The 22,113-nt window shown below is 40.7% G+C and overlaps 1 protein-coding gene across 1 annotated transcript; it reads right to left on the bottom strand.

The window, feature by feature from the left end:
- Positions 1-13,022: 13,022 nt before the first annotated feature.
- Positions 13,023-15,614, bottom strand: LOC138378526 (zinc finger and BTB domain-containing protein 44-like). Its single transcript, XM_069463853.1, is given in 3 exon segments — positions 13,023-13,096; position 13,894; positions 14,265-15,614. Coding segments are annotated over 3 exon segments (1,425 nt in total).
- Positions 15,615-22,113: the final 6,499 nt, after the last annotated feature.

Consider the following 22,113-nt stretch of genomic DNA (forward strand, 5'->3'; position numbering starts at 1 on the left):
GAAGCCCTCATGCAATAGCTGGGCACTGTCAATCCAGCTGTGGCAAAACTCGCCATAAGGCCTGACTCCTCCGGGCATAGCCAGCAACAGGATACTGGCCCAGAGTAGCAGCCCCAAACCTGACCACTGAGTCTTCCCCATGACAAATAGCCTAGGCAGTCTCCCAGACACGTGGCTCTGGTCCCCCAGCGCTGCCCTGCTGCTCAGCAGACACAGCTTGCCTTGCTTGAAAGCTCAGGGTAGATCCCAAGTGGCTCCTTGCTGAGCGGCCTGAGCTACTTATCCTGCTCTCCAACCCTGCCCAGCCCCCACCCCCACCCCTGCCCTGGCCACCTGCTGCCTCCATCCGCAGCTCAGAAGCTGGGTTTCTGCACACTGCTCTCCCCTCCCCCCTCCCTGTGCTGGCTGCCTCCTTTTCTTCCCACCAGTGCAGGCCAAGGGGGTGTGAATGTGCTTGCTTGGGAATTGCTGGAGACCCAACTGTTAAAACCAGAACTGTGAATATTTTTAACATATTATGAGATCTATAATGCTTATTGAAATCATTTTCAAAATCTATAAAATGGGAAATAGCAGTAGATGACCTTCCAAGTCCTTTACCTGAAATAGGATATGATTTGGTGCTTATTGCATAGTAAATACATGGTAACAAAAATTCTCACCTGTTCTTTCAGTGAACCCCAATTCCTGCTTCTCTCTTCCCTGACTCACTACCCCAGTCCCTCTACCCTCAGACTCCCCCCACCCCACCTATCTGTCTCCACTTGGCTCCTTCTGGGGTTTTGTCTTTATAACCCTTCCCCACCACCTGCACATACACACATCTTAATCCTTACACAGCTCCTTATCACAATCATTAATGTTTGCTGAGTGTCTTCTAGGTCATAGCACTGTGCTAACCTGTTAGAATTGACCCCCGTTTTCCTTAATTTTGCCAGGATATCCTTTCTTTAGGGGCCAGAGCTGCTTATTCTGATCTTTGCTAAGAAAATAAAACTATATCTCTTCTTTCACCTATTGCCTTAAGTGGAATGACATCAATTTTTCCTCTAGATATTCTGCTTCCATAATAATCCTTTCCACTGTGTGTTTTTGGCCATTTACAAAGCATCTACCCATCAGTTATGTCTTGCAATCCTTACAACAACCCTGTTAGGTAAATGATCTTCCACTTCACAGATTAGCAAACTTAGAGAGTTTTCTCTCTAAGTTTAGAGGCCGAGGCACGATAATCACAAACTCAGGACTTTTAGACCAGCCTGAGCAAAAGTGAGAGCATGTCTCTCCAAAAAAAAAAAAAAGAAAGGAAAATTGGCTTCGTGTGACGGTAGGTGCCTGTGGTTCCAGCTATTTGGAAGGCAGAGATAAGAGGGATGCAGAGGCAAGAGGATCTCTTGGCTCAGGAGTTTGAGTTTGCAGTGAGCTATGATGATGCCACTTCACTCTAGTCTGGGAGACAGAGTGAGATCCTGTCTCAAAAAAAAAAAAATTCATATGGCTCAATGACTAAAGGGTAAAAAAGGGCATTAGGAGAGAAAATATTAGATACATTTTTAATAATCTTTCAAACAATGACATAGAACCCAGAAGTCACGGAAAAATGGATAAATTTTCCGTTCCGCCATACACGTTTCTATAAAATTCAAATTTTCTGCATGGCAACAGAAGGCAAAATGGTACAATAAATATTTGTAACTCTTATCACAAAGTGTTAATTTCCTTAGTGTTTAGAAAGCTCCTAGAGGTCAATATGAATAAAACCAAAAACTCAGAGAAAAAGTACAGGAATAGAACAGTTCATACAAAAGGAAATGCAAGTGGCTTTTAAATGTATGAAAGATGCCTATAACCTCACTCATAATCAGAGGAAAGCAAAATCTAACTGTGCTATAACATTTTTCACCTATCAGATTGGCATAAAAGAAAAGGTTTGTAAGTACTGTATTAGCAAGGATGTAAAGAAATAGGCATTTCTCATACATTGCCTGTGAGAATGTAAATTGATAACAACCACCAAAGTGGGAATTTTGTCTATATCTATTGTGGGCAGTTAGCTATGCTCCCGGCAAAGAGGTCCTTCTCTCTTTGTTCCGATCATGGTCTCTAAGTTGACTATGCCAGTTTGCAGGGAGTTAGCTACGCTCCCTGCAAAGAGGTTTTTTCTTCTGATCAGGTCTCTCAGGCAGGGGTCATCGCAAAGGATGAAAAATATAGTAGGAAACAGAAATAAAAGATAAAGTAATGGCAATAATAATACACAGAGCCAAAGATATAGTTTATAAAGTAAAAGTTTATGAAAATAGATAAAGGAGGGTATCCGCATGGAAATATTTTACCTGCATAAAATATCTCTCCAACTGAAACTCCACACAGGTATTATATAGGGTACATACAGGCTCCAGTTGCCAAGGGCAACGGGATTTTCATACTAACAGGCAGTTTGCTTTAGGGTCAAAGTTTCCTAAAAGGCTACTACAGATCCTATGACTAACTCTAACTAGGGGAACAATGAGTTATAAAATCGTCTTAGGGCAAACTTCTAAGTTTTATGATAAGGCTATTACTTTAGCAACAAACAGAGACATCCTGGCTCTGGTGATTGTGTTCTTGGAGACAGAGATGATCCCAGAAGTCAACATGGGCTGTGCTTTGTGTTAATGACTTTAACTGCATGGTTCCACCTGGGCCGGGCTTGGGTATTAGCATATCTATCTGATTAGCTCTCATCTCCGGGGGTCCACCTGTCAGCTCCCGCAACCTTTGGTTCTAAGGGAGGCCCGCCTTGTCTTTCAAAACAGGTGAGAACCAAAGGCCCAGTTTACAGCTGTCTCTTTGAAGTGCAGCTTCTACTGACCAGCAAGATGCCCTCCTGAGATGAGGCAGCTTTTGAACTAACACATTTATTTTTTCCTTAAGGCAAAGCTTTATTTGACTTCTGAAATCAAATCTTGTCTCCAGAAATACAGGGGGCATTTCTATAACTCAGTATTCTTAGGCTCAACAATCTATCAACATTTTAAATGTGCAAACCTCTTAACCCAATTCCACTTGTGGTAATTTATCTTATGGACATACTTGCTCATGTATAAAATGGTAGATATACAAGGAGATTCATTGCAGTGTGGTTTGTAAGCAATCTAGATGTTTATCAAGGGGCTCATTAAATAAATTATGGGACATCTATATGATAGAGTACTATGCAGTCATTGACAAGTATGAGATGGATTTCTATGTCCTGATACAGAATAATTTAACTTTAAAAAGCAGGATGCAGAACAACATGTATATATATGCTACCATTTGTGTGGAGAGTCAAGAAACCTGTAATAGTAATCATCTCCAGGAAGGTGAATTTGGTGGCTCAGAAACAGAGGAGGGAGAGAAACTTTCTCTTCACTATATAGATTTTTGTATTTGAATTTCATGTTATTGGTATTCATTACTTATTCAAAACATGAATTTAAAAAATAGCGGTGTCTTACCAGGAGACTGCAGGTATTCTTCCCTCCGCACCATGGTGCATCTTCCAACTCCCACTCCACTTACTTCTTGCTCAGTGGCTGAATTTACCCTTGAACTTGAGAAGGAGGGAATCCTCCCCACCTCCTTCTATGAAGCCAGTATCACCTTGATACCAAAGCCAGGAAAGGATATGACAAAAAAAGAAAGCTATAGACCAATATCCCTATATCCCTTATCAGTATAGATGCAAAAATCTTCCATAAAATAGTAGCAAACAGAATTGATCAGCACATCAAAAAAAAAAAAATCAATCAGGACCAAGTGGGCTCCATCCCATGGATGCAAGGATGGGTCAACATATGTAAATCAATAAAGGTGATTCACCACATAACCAAAAGCAAAAACAAAGACCATATGATCATCTCAATAGATGCAGAAAAGCATTCGACATAATCCAGCACCCTTTCATGATAAAAACCCTCAACATACCCTTTGACTTGAAAATCACACATACAGTTCAATACTGCAAATCTCATATAATTTTTTTGAGGAGGAAAATATAATGTATGTGGAGTGCCTAGCAAAGAGCAGGCATTCAATAGATGATGGCTATTGCCCAGGCACATATGTTCTGAATCCCAACGACCCAGATTTATACTCTGCATCCCTTCTGTTTTTTCCCTTCAGCTGTCATCAGGGGAACCTGCACTTGCCCATTAGGTGGCTTAGTCAGGCTTTATGCCATTTTCCAGTGTGTTCCTTTCAGCAAGTAAGGGGAGCAGCCGGCAGAAGCAGTACCTCTTTAATGGAACTACCTCTCTCAAGGTAGCAGACAGAGCCCAGACCTGGGAGTCAGATCTGGCAAATCCCCTCCCTGGCCACCAAGAGCCCCTGGGCCCAGATTTCTGTGTGAGGAGATCCACTGAAAACTCTCACCCCGCTGGTTGCTGGGCACCTGAGCAATTATAGCTGTCATTTATTGAATGCCTACTCTTTGCCAGGCACTCCACATACTTTACCCCCTTTCTCCTCAAAAGAATTATATGAGATTCATAGTATTATTCCCATTTTATACATGAGGCAATATAGTCTCAGAGAGGCAAAAATCATCTGCCTGAGGTCACACAGCTAGCTGATAGCACCACACAGTATTCAGTCAGAAATGTCTGACTCCATCATGGAAATTTCTCTCCTGTGCACATCAATCCTTGAATCTCACTCTACCTGCATCCTGTGGGGGTGGGGTCTTTCCTGAGCCCTGCAAGCTCTAGCTCACATATGCAAGATTTTATCACCTTCCTGCAGAGACCACCTAGTTGGCAAGCTCTTTCCCAACCCCTGTGGCTCTCCTGTCTTTTCCTGCTGCTTTGGAGCAACCTCAGAAGCCTCTGAGCAAAGTGGCTCAGTCTCTTCACCTCCCTGAGCTTCATTCCTCATCAGTTAAATACAGTTAGCCATACACGTCCTCTGGCCGCCACGTGGGATCTTGTGAGCATCCTTTGATAAAATGTCGGGGAAACTGCTTTGGAAATTCTTAAGCGCTAGACTCTTCCTGGGGCTTTCTAGCTCTTCCCATTTTTTATCAAGACCAAGTGCAATTTATTTCAGATCCTCAAGTTTCTGTGTATTTCTAAAAATTTTTTGAACATTTTAAAATTGATCATTGTAATCTATCATATCAACAGGCTAAAGAAGAAAAATCATATGATCATGTCAATTGATACAGAAAAGGCATTTAACAAAACCCAACATTCATTCCTGATAAAAACTCTCAGAAAATTAGAAATAAAGGGGAATTATTTCAACTTAACAAAGAACTAATAAGTGAGTTTGGCAAAATCACAGGGTACAAGTTCAACACATGAACATCAATTACAATTTTATATATTAACAATGAACATTAGGAACGTGAAATAAAAAACACAATGTCATTTATGATAACTCCAAAGATAATGAAATATTTCAATCTACACTTAATCAAACAGGTATAGGTCCTGTATGCTGTAAATTACAAAAATCTGATAGAAGAATTCAAGAGACCTCAATAAATGGAGAGATCTATGTTAATGGAGTAAAAGGTTCAACATAGTAAAGATGTCAATGGTCCCCAAATTGAGCTGTAGATTTAATATAATTCCATTAATCCTATTAAAATTTCATTACGACTGTATCTCTGTAATCTCATGCATGCTAGTTAATAAGATTATTTTTAATCTTTGTAAAATTTAATAGGAAAATGACATCTTCTTACATTTCCTTGATAACTACTAGGGCTGATTTTGTGTGTGTGTTGATCGTTTTTTTTTTTAACTTTGAAATTATCTCTTTCATATTGATTTCTACTATTTTTGTATTCATTTGTAAGAATTATTTCTATACTCGTTTATAAGACTTATTTACATAGTAGGGGTATTAACTCTATCACACATTGCAAATATTTAACAAGTACAGAGCACAACATTTTCCCAGCGGGAGAGGAGAGGAAGAAGCAGGAAGATGTATTAGTCATTTTTAACATCTTCCTGCTTCATCCTCTGCTCTCCTGCTGGGAAAATGTTGTGCTCTGTACTTGCTCTCCCTCTGCTGGCCTGGCAGCAGCATAGCTTCTGTTGGTACTGTCTAGAGCTAGGTCCTACCTTGTGCCATGGTAAGGGGATTAGTTGAATGCTTCAGCTTGTACTTTACATGGACAAAGTGGTCTATAATCCTTTGAGAATCAATACTCTCCTTAGCAGTTGCTTAGTACTGGCTGAGGTAATGACACTGTGACAGCCATTGCCGTAAAGGTACAAAGATCCCATTTCTGTAAAAGATCCCTTTTCAAAGACACTTTCAACTTGTGCAACTACTGATTTCTTATGCAAGTCTAATGAAAAAAAAATGGGACAGTCTTCAAGCACCGCTGACAAGGTCATTTTTTTCATATAACTGAGATGCATTTTTAATGTAAAATATGCCTTTGGGACAAAACCTTCAAGGACCACTTTCAAGAAGTGTGTAGCATTGCATTTCAACAGCTTTGCCTTTATAGGGAACATCCTGCTCCCAGAGCTATTTTCTGGGTTAATTGGGCCTTGCAAACAGCTTAAGACTCACTCAGCAGCTGAAATGCCTTCAGAAGCCACAGAATGTTGGCTGGCCCCAATCATCATTTTCCGGTCTACAAGGTCTTAGAGGTCTGTCCAGAAAGTATCCAGCCACATAATATGAAAAATGGAGACATTGATGAAGATACAAGATACAAGGAGACATTGTACATGGGAAAATGATGTCTCATTCCCCTTCCAAGTAGGCATTTTGGGACCTCACACCGTCCTCCCAGTGTCTCTTAACCTAACCCGTACACGTTCAACATTCTCAGGTGTTCTGCTTGTTGCAGGTATTCCAGAGTGCCGATCACTTTCAACAGATTCTTGACCATCTTTGAAGCATTTGTGCCACACTTTTATTTGCACTGCACCCATTGCATGATCCCTGAAAGCCTTCTGAATTATCCGGATAGTTTCCAGGGAAGAACGTTCAAGCTTAATGCAAACTTTGATGCAGATTCATTGCTCTACTCGCTTAGCCACACAATACACATGGTGAATCAATGGTGTCTAGCGCCCCACTGACTAGTAAGGTCAAGTTGCCATCGTTTAGGCATGCGCATTACAGTCCATGCTCCTTGGCTGCCAGGTTACATAGATGTCACACAAGCTGTTCTCATTAGATTAACAATGGCTCGATACTTTCCGGACAGCCCTCGGACATGTGTCCTATCTCTCCAGCTCTTTCTACTGATCTCTAAAACAGTTGCCCCAAAATATGCCTACATGAAATGGGGTCCAGTTGCCACGAAACAGATTCAGTGAAAAGCCTTCTGTGACTATTTTCCAACCTACAATTTAGGAGAGATCAGGAATATGAGGAGAGCATATATTAGTTTGAACCATTGGAAATTGTTGGTATTTGACTGCTATTGACCTACAAAAACGACAGTTTCTTTCTTTTTTTTTTTTTTTTTTTGAGACAGAGTCTCACTTTGTTGCCCAGGCTAGAGTGAGTGCCGTGGCGTCAGCTTAGCTCACAGCAACCTGAGACTCCTCGGCTTAAGCGATCCTACTGCCTCAGCCTCCCGAGTAGCTGGGACTACAGGCATGCGCCACTATGCCTGGCTAATTTTTTCTATATAGATTTTTAGTTGTCCATATGATTTCTTTCTATTTTTAGTAGAGACAGGGTCTCGTTCTTGCTCAGGCTGGTCTCGAACTCCTGACCTTGAGCGATCCACCCGCCTCGGCCTCCCAGAGTGCTAGGATTACAGGCGTGAGCCACCACGCCCGGCCAAAACGACAGTTTCTTATGGCTTGATATAATAATTGGGAGGTAAAATGTCTTGAAACAGCAGCAGTTTTTCACACTTTTACTTTATTGTTGATATTAGCAGACTCTTTCTTTATTCAGATAAAATTTCATGTGGAAACCAAACCTGAACAATGGATAAGAGAGGAATTGCTTTTATTAGAGCAAGGAATCAAGTCTGAAAGCCTGGATCCCCATCTACTTGGTTCCCCCTCTCCTCCCAGACAGTCCCTAAGGCATCTCTATAGAATCCTAGGGCTTCCTAGGATACAGTGTGCAAAGCACTGCATTGGAGGATAATGCAAAACCTTATTATGTGATTCAGACTCCACATGCAGATTGTTCTAAGGAAGAAGTCACTGAGGGCTCCAGGTTGCAGGGAAAACTTCCTGAAGGAAGTGAGACTTGAGTATACGTTGGAGGATGAGGACAATGTAGGTCACTTGAGTAGGTAGGATATTCCAGGTACAACAGCATAAGCAAAGGCATGATGGCAGGAATGAATATAGTCAAGTATGCCATGGTGAGGATGCCTTGATGGGAAGGGTGCAGTCTACTGTAGTGATTGAGTACGAAGGTAGTGTGGTGGATTTCAGTAGTGTTCCAACTGTGCTTAGAAAATCCCTAGGGGTTCCCTGTAGGTAGGTTCATGTGAAAGCAGCGTGGTTAATGTCACAGGCTATGAAGCCAGACTGCCTGAGTTTGAATCCCATCATTTACTAGGGTCTGTGGCCTTGAGCAAATAGCTTAACGTTTCTGGGCCTCAGTTTCCTCATCTGAAAAATAGAGATAGTAACAGTTTCTGCCTTATACGGCTATTTTGGGGATTAAATGAGTTAATTCATTGTAAGTGTTCAGCTCAATGCTGGCCACAGAGTATTGTCAGCTCTTATCAAGAATCTAGTATACAGAGTTCTAGGTCTTTCACATCTGCTTCAACCAAAAGAGTTTTGTTTTTTGTTTGTTTCTTTGTTTATTTATTGGACTCCCACGTGAAATCTTTGTTTGAAAAAGGGTTCTCCTTTTATAAAAATATTTGCAAATCACTGGTATAATGTAATAGAAAGAATACAGACTTTGTAGTTCAAAAGATCTACAAAAGTTGTCTTTTTAAATTGATTTGTAGGGGTTCTTGATGTATTTTAGATGCAAAGGTTTTGTCTGTTTTTTATGTTGCAAATATTATGTCCTAGCCTGTGACTTGTCTTTTAACATTATTTATGATTATTTTCTTGTACAGAAATTTCATGTTTGATGTGGTCAAATCTACCAATATTTTCCTTAAGTTTTTAGTTTTCTGTGTCCTCTTTAAAAAGTGTTTCATACCCTAAGTTCATCAGCATATGTACCTATACTTTTTTTCAAATACTTTGTTATAATTTTGGTTTTGGTGGTTAAATCTGTAATATAACTGGAATGAATATATTTATATGAAAAGTGTAGGTTAGGGAACTAATTAATTTTCCCCCAATGACTGACCAGTTGTCCAGAAATATTTATTGAATAGTTTGTTTTTCATTGATTTGCTATGTCACCTTTATCATGTACTAAATTCCCATATGTATGTTGGGATGTTTCTGGATTCTTTATTCTGGTCCATTTAGGTATTTGTCCTTTTTTACCAATACCACACAGTTTTCATCACTGTATAGCCTTATTATCTTTTTTGGTATCTGCTAAGGCAAGTCCCTCATCTTTGTTCTTTTTAAAAATTATTTTGGGCTAGGCATGGTGGCTCACGCCTTTTATCCCAGAGGAAAAATAATTTTTTTAAATCATTTTGGCCATTTTCCATATATAATATACCACATAAATTTTAGATGAAATCTGTCAAATTCCATCTTAAAAATCTTGCTGGGATTTGGATGTGGGTTGCATTTAATTTATAAATTAATTGAAGAGAATTAACCTTTTTATGATTTTATACCTTCTTAATATATCTTATCATATTTTTTGTCTTCTTTTAAGTCTTTCACTAAAGTTTTATACTTTTCTCCATGAAGGTCATGTACAACTTTGGTTGAATTTATTCTAAGTACCTGAAAAATTTCATTGCCATTGTAATGGTAACTCTTTTAAAATTACACTTTCAAGCTGTTTATTGCTGGTGTATAGAAATGCAATGGATTTTTACATATTGATCATATATCCAGGAGCATTGCTCTTATTTATTACAGTATTTTTTTCTGTATATTGAGTTTATTTGATTTTAATGGTAGATAAACACATCGTTTATGAATACTGAGTTTTATTTATTCTTTTCCAATTTTTAGTACTTTTTATCTCTCTCGTTGGTGTGTACTTATGTATCTTATTGTACTGGCTAAAGCCTTTTGAACATCATTGAATAGTAGTGGTGATAGTAGAAGGTGTTAAATAGTAATGGACCTCCTAATCTTCTTCCTGACTTTAAAAGAAATGCTTCTAATGTTTCACTTTTAAGTGTGCTGTCTGTTGTGTACTTTTGAAAGAAACCTTTTATTGGATTAAGGTAGCTCTCACCTGTGGTGGAGATTGTTAATTGTCTACCGAACATCTGGTCTCCCATTCTTCCTTACTCTAATTTTGTTGGAGGTAGAAACATACTCGGATTTTAAAAAGTCAATATTTCCTTACCTCCCCTCCCCCTTACCTCCTTGCATATAAGGGTGGTCATGTACACAGTACTGGCCAATGAGATATAAGCAAAAGTTATTTTGATGGGGCTTTGTGGAAAGCTCTTAAAAGGTGTGTGTGTGTGTGTGTGTGTGTGTGTGTCTGTGTTTTCTTCAGAGGGAAATAAGCTCAGATGACGAATACAATTTTGTCTTTGTATTTGTTGCTTCTTTCTCCTTGAAATGTGTAACTAATGACTAGAGAGCATCAGCAGCCATCTTGTGCCTCACCATGAAAGAAAAGCCAAAAGAAACATAAACTTTATCCTGGCAACTTTGAGCCACTGTACTAGTCCTGGCCTGCCCATCTCTGCAATTCTTGGTATGATGAGAGGGAAAAAAATAAATAAATAAAATAAAAACCTATCTTATTTAAACCATTGTTATATTGGTTCTCTGTTATGTAAAGCCACATACAGTTCCAAAATGATATGCCCTCTTGTCCTAATATACTAAGATTTTTGTTACTCATTTTTAAATTAGGTAATGCTTTCACATGGCTCAAAATCTGGAAGTTACAAAAGGTTACATGATAGAAGAGTTCCTTCCACCACTTGACCCCCAGTTCCTTCCACCCATTCTCCCTTCCCAAGAACAACCAATGTTATTTAGCTTCTTTAATTTGTATATGTGTATGCGAGTATTGAATATACTGATGAAGTAAATATATAAGTGAATAAAGTTGTATATTTTGTTTCTGCCCTTTTCCCCCACATGATTTGTCACTGTACATGCTGTTTTTTACCTTGCTTTCTTACTTAATATAAAGCAAGGCACTTTAAAAATTAAAAGTGCTTTTAAAAGTCCCAAAGGTGAAGACTTTTAAAACCATCTTTTTGTTATTGATTTTTAACTTAATTGCACGATGATAAAAGAAATTGGCCTAGGTGAAATAAATCCTTTGATATTTGTAGGTACTTGATTTATGGCCAAAAAAACAGTCCAATGTTTGTAAATGTTTCATGAGAGCTTGAGAAGAATGACCATTCTCTAATTGGTACAGAGTTTTATGTGTCCACTTGATCAAGCTTGTTATTTGTTGCTAAAATTTTGTATATTCTTACAAATTATTTTTCTGCATGATCTATTAGTAATTGAACAGAGAATATTAAAATCTCCACCTATGAAGGCAGATTTTTAGATTTTTCCTTTTAACATTGTCAGTTTTTGCCTTTATTTTTTATTTATTTTTATTTCAGGATATTATGAGGCTACAAACATTTTGGTTACATTTTATGTCTTTGCCTCACCCAACGGAGGATTAGAGGCATGCCCTTCCCCTCTACAATGCTCACTGCGTCCCTTAGTTGTGAGTTTACACCCCCCAACCGCCTAATCCCTGGAGAATATTACTACTGTGTGAGTACCATGGTGTTGATCAGTGAGTGCCAATTTGATGGTGAGTACATGTGGAGCCTATTCTTCCAATCTTGTGACACCTCACTGCGGATAATGGGCTCAAGCTCTATCCTGGAAAATATAAGAGGTGCTAGATCACTGTTATTTCTTATAATTGAGTAAAATTCCATTGTATACATATACCAAATGTTAATAATCACTCATGAAGCGATGGGCACTGGGGTTGTTTTCACATCCTTGCAATAGTGAATTGTGCCACCATAAACATTCGGGTGAAGATGTCTTTATTATATAATGACTTTTGTTCTTTTAGGTAGATGCCTAATAGTGCTATTGCTGGCTGGAATGGTATTTCTATTTTTAGCTCTTTGAGGTATCTCCAAATTATTTTTCACAGGGCGGTATAGTTTTTGCCTTTTGAAGCCATTATGATATATATTTCTTTTTGTTATTATTTGCTTGTATGTTGTTTTCCATCCTTTTTGCTTTCAATTTTTCTGTGTCCTTATGTTTTTAATGTCTCTCATAAACTGCAAGTACCTAGCTTTTGTTTTATTTTTTTATTATTATTTTTTTAAGATTAAGATCAGAGATGCTTTAATGGTGCCAGATACAAAGTGTACCCAAGTCTGGAGTTATAAACTACAAAGTTTCATATTTTTAGCAGCAGAAAAGGTGATACTCATTAATTTAAGGGTTTTAGTTTTTCGTCAGTCTTAGCAATTTTCCCAAAGCAGATTTATGAGTTGTAGATGATCATTTTATAGCCTCTTCTCATCTTTGACATTATTGCTTACATTCTGCAAAAACTATAGTAACTGCTTTTAATAAACCTAGCAATGTCTAAAACTATTTTGGAACATACGATGTATCGCTGTCATATGGGATTTTGTAAACAATCTTACTTGGGTTAAGAATGTAGCCTCAACAGAGAATTCTTTATTTTGTCCAAAACAGCACAATAAAAACACCCCCAACAATACATAAACCTATATATAAAATATAGAATATCTCCAATATTTTTCCTTTATATGGTAGCACGCCAGTATATGCAAGAAAACATACTGGTTGTTGGGTAAGGGGAAAACTGACTTGGGCAATGACATAATAATCAGGCATTAACATTCAAAGACCAGGTAAACATCAGTTTTAGTCAGAAAAGCAGTATTTAAAACGTTCCTATGAAGCTGAGATTTACATACTTCATTCTCCATTCCTGGTCATTTCATCTACAGCCTGACTATTCTCAATCATGCTTCTTGGCCTGTGGAGTGGTACTATAAAGGCACAGGGGATGCCTCTCTCAATACCAAATTCTCACCATGAAAAATCATAACAGAAACCACAAAGATTAAAAGAGTATGCTGTATTTTAGAAGTATTTGCCCTAATAATTTTTAAGAAAGCTTACCATAAATACTTTCCAAAACAACATGCTCAACAAAACATTGTTCAACGTCCTGTGTGTATTTGGAAATATCTACTCAGGCCATTTGTAAATTCTGTTTAATCTGTTTCTCAGGTACCGTTTGATCTCAGGAAGGTCAATGATCATGTGATTTCTTTTCTACCTAATGACCTGTTGCTAGCCTTCTTTTAACAATGGAAGAAGAGGAAGGGGATGGGGGTATGCCTACACAATGAGTGCATTGCGCACGGTTTGGGGAGCGGTAACACTTGAAGGTGCTGACTCGGGAAGGGGGCGTGGGGAAGGGAGGGATATATACCTCATGATGGGTGCAATGTGCACGACCTGGGGAACAGACACTCCTGGAGCTCTGACTTGGGGGGAAAGGCGGTACAGGAGCAACGTATGTAACCTACAATTCTGTATCCCCCATAACAAGATGAAATAAAAAAAAAAAGAAAGAAAAAAAAACAAAACAAACAAAAAAAAACAATGGAAGAAGAAACCGCTATGTGTTTTAAAGTCAACTGGTTCTCCTTAAGTCTCATAGTTTCTATTATGTTTCAATGGTATGTTACTGTGTACTTACAGAAGCAATCTCTCAGTTAGGAAAATTAAACATCAGTTGCAGGGCTTATGAACTAAAAAGAGAAAGTCTTTCCCAAACCCTTTTTTTGTTTAAAAATTTAAATTAAATGTACAGGGCCAAGCACAGGCACTTTCCAAGAACCAAAAATGAAGCCAAACCACAAAATTACTCAATAGTTATAGAAGACAGCTCTGATTTTGGGGGGTCATCTCTGGGGGCCTGAGCACAAGCACTGGTCTTTGGCTGCTCTGGCATTTCTTCCTCCTTCTCTGCCAGCCCACCAAGAGATCCCAGGGGGAAAGTGCTTTCGCAGTTTTGTGTGGAGGAGACCTTCGAATTTACAGGCTTTTGAACAGAGGAGTTGCTTTCAAAACCGTGTTCTCCAAGATCATACTGAACAAGGGTCTCTTCTCGCTCTTGGTTTAAGTAGTGCAGTACTAGGAAATCACTTCATGCTTTAGGTGATTCATCTTTAGCGAGTAAGCCCCGGTCAACTTTTTCCCACAGCGGGCACACTGAAATCCTTTAATTCCTGAGTAGATCAGCATGTGCTGTTTGAGATTCTGGATATGGGTGAATCCCACCCCACAGGTCGGACACTGAAAAGGTCTGTCTGGACCATTTGGACTTGGTCGTTCTGTACTGCTGGTAGAAAGAGCAATGTAGAGTTGGTGGGGATGCTGAACATTTTCCAATCGATCATCATCATCTGCATGAGCATTAGTGCTAGAGGTGCTTGGAAGTGTAGGTAATCCCTCGGTAAGGCCTTCGTCTACTGAGCCTATAGAGGAAGACTGTGGACTAATCAGAAGGTCCTCTTGGACTTGTTCACTTCCTGGCACTGTCTGCTGATCACTCAGGGAACTCTGAGACGCACTGACAGGCTTGGACACTTCCTCATGGACCTCTTCATCACTTAACCTTTCTACTTTGACTCGGACATCTTCTTCTGTACCCAGAGGCAAAGTAGTTTTTGTGCTTTCACAAGTCACGTAATCAGCAATTCTTCTACCTGTCTCAGACGGGCCAGGTAATTCTAAAGTCCGGGTATTTTCTGCCTACTTAACCTTCTCAGGTTGAATCCTTCGATCAATTCCAACAGGAAAAGTCCAGGGAAAAGCTAAAGAAGAGTCAACTGGCTGATTCCTATTTTCTGAGTAGGAAGCTGAAGAATTCAATACCTGGGGTGAACTTGTTTGTGTGCTACACTTCGCAGGACTTTCAGGAGACATAACAGTGTTGCTTTTGCGCTTTCTCCGGGATTCTCGGCAGACAGGAATGGTTCTTTCTACCACACTGCACTCTGAAGACACTGGAGAAATGCTTCCATCTTGAGAAGGAAAACTGCAGTTAGAATTATTTTCTTGTCCAGCGTCTAGACCCTTTTCTGGTTGGCTGTTGGGTGTATTCCATAAAATGCTTGATTTCATGAATTCTGAGCAGGTGCTAGCAACACTAAACATTTGCATATAGCTGGCTGCAGCTAGAACATCAATAATAATTTCTGTGTTAATTGACAAAGTGGCCGTGTAGGCCTATTCTAGGAGGGGTATAAAGCCAGTCACGGTAACATGATGCAGATCCAACACATTCTTGCTCTCATCCCCTGCTTGGCCTACAAGTTTGGTGCAAAAGAAATCACTGCAAGCTGCTAGTACTACTTTATGTGCCCGGAAGATTTTGTCCTGGACACCAATAGTGATAGCACAAAAATGTCCATCATTTCGCAGCATATTTAGCTTTGGAAGCATTTCCTGGCTGTGGGAAGAGGAGCTATGAGTAAATGTTTTCACACCCATCTTTTCCTTCCTCTTCTACACATGCTCTTCAAGGATGCAAATGAATCAGAAATGTCCTGCTGGGCGACGGTGCCAAGGCCCGGAGACCTGCTGCTCCTCCTGCTCCTCCCCGCCAGGCTGAAGCAGCGAGGTGGCGGTGGCGGTGGCGACAGCCCGGGGTGGGTTGGGGAGGGGCGGAGCGCGCGGCTGGCTCCCTCTCCTCCCCCAGGAGGCTCAGGGGACCCTATCTCGGGCCGCCGCGCCTAGGCCCGTGAGCAGCCTGTTGCTGGGGCATGGCGGCACTGCCCACCGGCGTGCCTGTGAGGTGGGAAAGTGCAAAGCGGCGGGGAGGACGGCACCGCACCCTCTGCCCCGCCCTGGCGCTCGGAGGGGCCTGAGGGGAAGAGCCAGGGGGCCCGCGACCGTTGGCCGAGGGCAGGCGGCGATCTGGGGAGCGCGGCGACGGCTAGGGTTTTCCCGGCGGGGCGGGCTGGGGAAGGGGATGAGGAGTGAGGGGAGGGGTGGGGGAGGTTGGGAGGGAGCCGCCGCCGCCGTTGCCGCCTGTTTCATTCCTTATTCCAAGCTACCATTCTCTAACTTTTAACTAGTGAGTTTAGCCCATCGACATTGACTATAATCATAGTCAATGATATAGTTGAATTTATTTCCGTTATTGTATTTTGATCTTTCTATATATCATGCTTTTTCCATGTTTCTGTTCCCCCTTCTTTCCTATGTTCTCTTATATTGAATTTTAAAATTCTATTTTTCTCTCTATTGGTTTGAGAGGTAAGTAACCTACTTTTAATTATTAATGATTATGCTTCAAATTCTACATGCATAAATAAGAAAATCTAAATGTAATCAATACCATGTTCTGTTTTATGTACTTTTGTTGTCTACTATTTTTATTTCCTTTTCAAACTGATACTAGTTTTTAACAGCTTTATTAATTTATAACTGATATCCAATAAATTGCACGTTTAAAGTGTACAATTAGATATTTTTTGACATATGTGGATAGCCATAAAACCATCATCACAGTCAAGAAAATGAACATGTCCATCACTCCCAAATGTTTCTTTGTGTTCCTTTGCAATGCCTCCCACCCACCCTCAGGCAACCACTGACATGCTTTCTGTCAGTATACATCGCTTTGAATTTTCTAGAGATTTATATAATGTAACCATACAGTATATATTTTTGTTTATCTGGATTTTTTTTCATTCAGTAGAATTATAATTATTTTGATATTCATCCATGCTGTTGAGCATGTCAGTGGTTCATTCCTTTATACTGCTGAGTAGTGTTGCACTGTATGGATACACCAAAATATGTTTATGCCTTCATCCATTAATGGACATCTAGGTTGTTTCCAGTTTTGTGTTATTACAAATAAAGCTGCTATGAGCATTCATGTACAAGTCTTGTGTGGACATATGCTTTCCTTTCTCTTGGGTAAATATCTAGGATCCGAAAGGACAGATCATGTGATAAATACATGTTTAACTGTTTAAAAAACTGTCAAACATTTCCTTTTCCTAAGGAAAATTCACAAATGTTCTGGGAAAAATTTTCAAAGGGATATGAAGGAAATACTCTAAAGAGTAGTGCTCAAGTACTAAATATTTTTATTTAAAACTGCTCACCAAAGATTGATTCTCTCAGACTTTAAAATTCATTAAAATACTGAATATTTAAGTGTCACTGTACAAATGGAGGTATGATGATCATAGTTTGGCTACCTGTGTTCATATTTTTCCCTTGAGCTTATTTTGTTACCAATTCATATCTTGTGTACAATTATTTTGCAAGCTATTTAGTCAACATTCCATAGAATATGGTCCAAGGTGGAACTTTGATAAGACAGTTTATTATAAATGTCACCTAAAAGATATGATTTTATCTGTACTAGTTGCACCTTATTGGTTGTTCTTATCCCTGGAAACTGGAGCCTTTGATGAACAAAAGTAATACTGAAATAAGAATTGGTTTTATATTGTGTCATTTAGACACTTTCAAGTACCAAGTGGTAATACTAACTTGGACTGAGGCAGAAACACCTATTATTTGGCTTGAAATTATTTCAGCCTTGTAGGCCTGACGGTATAGTGAAGAAAGTGATCACCATACATATACAAACATCTTTAAATGGCCTTTTCTCTAACACATATTCTTTTAAAGTACTTTACTAAATTTACTGTCATAAATTGTTCATATTTCTTAATGAAACAAGTTGTCACATGAAAAACAAATAAATTTATCTTTAAAAGGAAAAACAAAAAGGAGACTTTTACAAAAGCATTATCTGCCCTACACTGTGTAAATGCAGCATGCCGCTAATGAGGGCTTCTTGAGGCTCTGCTTACCAGGAGATCCTTGTAAGTGGAACAAGGTACCCCACAGATAAAAACATCATTAATGAAATATTTTACATGTTTTTCTGCCAAAGCTTCAAAATCTGGTGTGTATTTTACATTTACAACACATTGCAATTTAGATAAGCCTAATTTCAAGTGCTCAGTAGTCACCTGTACCTTGTATCTACTGTGTTAGGCAGCACAAGTCTGGGCCAACCCTGATCCAATGCTTGAAACCCTCCTGCAGCATCCCTGCCAACACATCCATCCATTCATCCTATATACACCATGTCAGGTAATGACCATGTAATTAGTGAAAATGTTAAGAAAGAGGAAAAAGAAGCTTCCTAGATAAAATGCTATTAGAGATAAGAGAAGTAAAAACACAAATTACAGTACAACGATCTAAATGCTATGAGTTTGTTCATTCAAATTTGTATTGCACCCCACTATGTATCAAGTACTGTTCTAGACATAACAGTGCACAAAATACACAAAAACCCTATGAGGAGTTTATATTCTACTGGGAAAAACAGATAATTTGAGCCGTGAGATGATAAGTACTATGAAGACAAAAAAAGCAGTGTAAAAGGAGTGAGAGAGTGATGGGAGAAACTATTTTAAATAGGGAGGTCCAAGGCAGCCAATCTGGAGAGAGGATATCTGAGTAGAGACGCAAGGAAGTGAGGGAGTGAGCCCATGTCAAAAACTGAAGGAAGTATTTCAGGAAGAAAGAACAATCTATTTAAAGTCCTTCAGGCAGGAGCATGCTTGGTTTGGTGAGGTGCCACCAGCCCAGTGTTGTTGCAGCCTCCCACAACAATGCCCCATTCCCTCACCTCCTGTGGCATCCTCAATTATAGTAGTGAGGCAGCAAGTGCTACCTCCCAGGGTGGAGCAGCAAAGCAGAGCTAAAGCTCTTGCCACCCTCCTTCTGGGTGCTCTCTTTCTGATTAAATTGCATTAACTGTTTTTTTGGTGGGTTTTTTTTTTTCCTTTGGCAGCCTTCCCACTCTGCTGAGTCACATTGAGCTCCTAGTTAGCTAAACCCCCTAAGGCTTTTTCACTGGCTGCTGTTAAAAAAAGAGGTTGAAATATGGTGGGGCAATGAGCCAGAGAAAAAATAAAATGTGGAAGTGGCTTCATCAGAGTCCTCATCTTGGACAGAGCCTCAATGTGGCATGTTACAGATCCCTGGAGGGAAAGAGAAGGACGTAAGATGGAAGGTGAGGAAGGGGAATCTTTAAGATAGTTGAGCCTTCTACATTATTCTTTTAAGCCTGGATCTCCCAAATTAAGAGACAAAATTAAAACTGACGAAAAATGGTCTTGTCAGTTAATTAGAGGGGCCCAGGCACATCATTAAAGGACAAGCTAAAGCACCCAGATGCCCCCCTGAACAAAAATCTTAGTTGGGCCTATGACTGACTGAGGCCCAGGCCAGCAGGCTGGGAAGGGAAGGGGAGCCCAGGTAGTGGCCACCCAGCAAAAATCCTGCCCTTTCCAGACAGAGAGAAGCACTTCACTGCTGGACAAGGCAATGGCCCTAGCCTGTTGCTATGGTGAAGTCTTCCCCCAAATACTGTATGTGCCTTGTATAAATGTCCCAACCTGCAGGACTGTCAACGCGAACCCTGGAAGAGGGAGTGGGAATTGGAGGGACAAGAGACGCGAGAAATGGAGACAAGACTGGAGTCTGATCAAGTCTCATTTATTGTGTGCTGAGTGGCAGGTTTTATAGGTCAGCAAGGTGGGAAAAGAAAAGGCGGGGTAAGTTCAAACTGCAAAGCGGCCGTTAAGTAAGGCGGTGTAGAGCAGGAAGGAAAACAGGAGTAACTCCATGACAGACTGGACCTCTTAGGAAAGGCCTAAGTTTTGGTTTCCCCAACGCAGGCCCTCCCCTTCCCCGGAATGCCGCTGGTAACAACTGAGGGCCCTGGCTTGGAAACTGGCCAATCAGGAGCCAAAGCTATCGGCCACTTTTGAGGGAACAAATGAACTAAAAGGGGGGTGGGGGGGTGTGCCCGATACATGTAACCTATCGATAAGTATAAAAGCTTTGTTTCCACCCCAGGGCGGGGTCCGGGCTCGTGGAGAGACCACTGCGCTGGTGCTCTGAGCCTTGGACCCTAGCCTGGGCTAGAAAATAAACTCCTTTGTCTGTTGCAGGCTTGGTGACTCTGCCTATCTGTTCCTGGGACTGAGGGAAACCGGTTCTTACAGCGGGAAATGTCAGCTCCTCCCACCGTGGAACTGACTGTGCTGCTGCTTATGGAGTGGAAAACTACTGAGCTCAGGCGTCAGAGGCAATGCTGTAGCCGGGCCTCAAGGCTCCGGACAGGTCCCTCTTTTTTATTTTTCAATGCCAAGAGGATTCCCTCAGGGACTGCGCCTGTCTTAGGTTGCCGGGTCTTAAGAAACCACCCGTACCCGTCATTGGTCGATAGTCCTCAGAGCGACTAAGACCTGTCTTAGGTTGGTGTGGTCTAGACCCAATCTTACCCGTCTTTGGCTGTCCAGTCCAGCTTGCAGGGAGGTGGCTGACAATGTGTCATATCTTATTTAAAGACAAGCATGAACGACCCCGTTCGTTAATCTCAAAGCGATGATAATGGACCTGTATAGGCTTAGCCTGAATGGCCTCAATCTGTTGTTTGATGAATGCCATGAGCTTATTGAACAACAAAGGTGCCACCATAAGGAGGAGCAGCAGGGTAATGAGGGGACCCAAAAACGGTAAGAGGTAGGGTAAGAGTCCATTTAATCCGGTCCAGAACGGGTTGGCCGCCATCTCCTTTCTTCGCCGTTCTAGGTCGTCTTGTAGTTGTTTAATCTTGTCTCTGATGATTCTGGACATCGGGTAATGCAGGATTGTAAGCCACAGGAGCATCCTGACAGGAATCATCTCTGGAATAAGAGAGAAAGGATATTCTCAGGGAGAGGCCTTGTCCCTGGATTGTTTGTTATAGTCAACTTGTCTTACCAGCCGTTCTGGCAACCATCGGGCGGCGTCATGCTCCTGAGAAAAAATGCAGGCCGAGCCCCTGCCCCAAACCAGTACTGGATCTGGGCCATGCCATGTATTATCCAATGGATCTCTCCACTTAACCATGGTGAATTGTTTTTGAGACTCAGGATGCCAGAAGCGGTCCGCAGCGGATTTTCCATGGACATCTAATTTTAAAAAATTTAGAATAAAGAGAGCATGACTCAGAATGTTTCTAGGGGTGCCTTTTGGGGGGTACCATTCTCCCTTTTTTATTTTTTCAAAGGTGGTTTTTAAGGACAGGTGAGCCTGTTCGACCATTCCTTGGCCCTGCGGGTTGTACGGAATTCCCGTGACCTGTTTTATTTGTAATTTAGAGCAAAATTCTTGAAAAGCCTTTGCCGTATAGCCAGGACCATTGTCTGTTTTAATTTGGTTGGGAATTCCTAAGACAGAAAAACAGTGTAAGAGGTGTGCTATAATGTGTTTGGTGGCTTCTCCTGACTGAAGGGTAGCATATATAAATACACTGTATGTATCTATACATACATGGATGAATTTTAAATTACCAAACTCTGTATAGTGGGTGACGTCCATCTGCCAGATCAGGTTGGGGACGAGGCCCTTAGGGTTGACTCCCAGGTGGGGAACTGGCGAATGGGTCACACAAGTGACACACTGTTTAACAATTTGATGGGCTTGCTCTCTGGTTATCTTATACATTAGTTGTAGAGACTGAGCATTTCAGTGATGTAATGCATGAGCGGCTTGGGCTTGTTGCAGGCCTTCTGATATGACTGTGGCCGCGGTTCTTGTGGCAGCGTTGGCTATCTCATTGCCTTGGGCTAAGGGCCCGGGTAGGCCTGAATGGGCTCTAATGTGTCCTAGGAAAAAGGGGGCTGTTTTCTTTTGAATGAGTCTTTGGCAGTGTAAAAATAAAGCAGCAGTCTCTGATACATGGTTGATTTGGGCCACAGTCTCTAGGAGAGGCACTGAATGAACAAGATAAGCACTATCTGTGTAAACATTGAGCGCTTGGTCTGGAAAAGCTGATAGGACAGCAATTATGGCCTGCAGTTCCACCAATTGAGCCGAGATAAATTTGGTCTGGAATTTAACTATTTTGTCTGCAAAGGTGTAGGCAGCGATCCCCGTAGATGACCCATCAGTGAAT

Source organism: Eulemur rufifrons, chromosome 30 (assembly GCF_041146395.1).
Source record: "Eulemur rufifrons isolate Redbay chromosome 30, OSU_ERuf_1, whole genome shotgun sequence".
In the NCBI taxonomy this organism is placed as follows: Eukaryota; Metazoa; Chordata; class Mammalia; order Primates; family Lemuridae; genus Eulemur; species Eulemur rufifrons.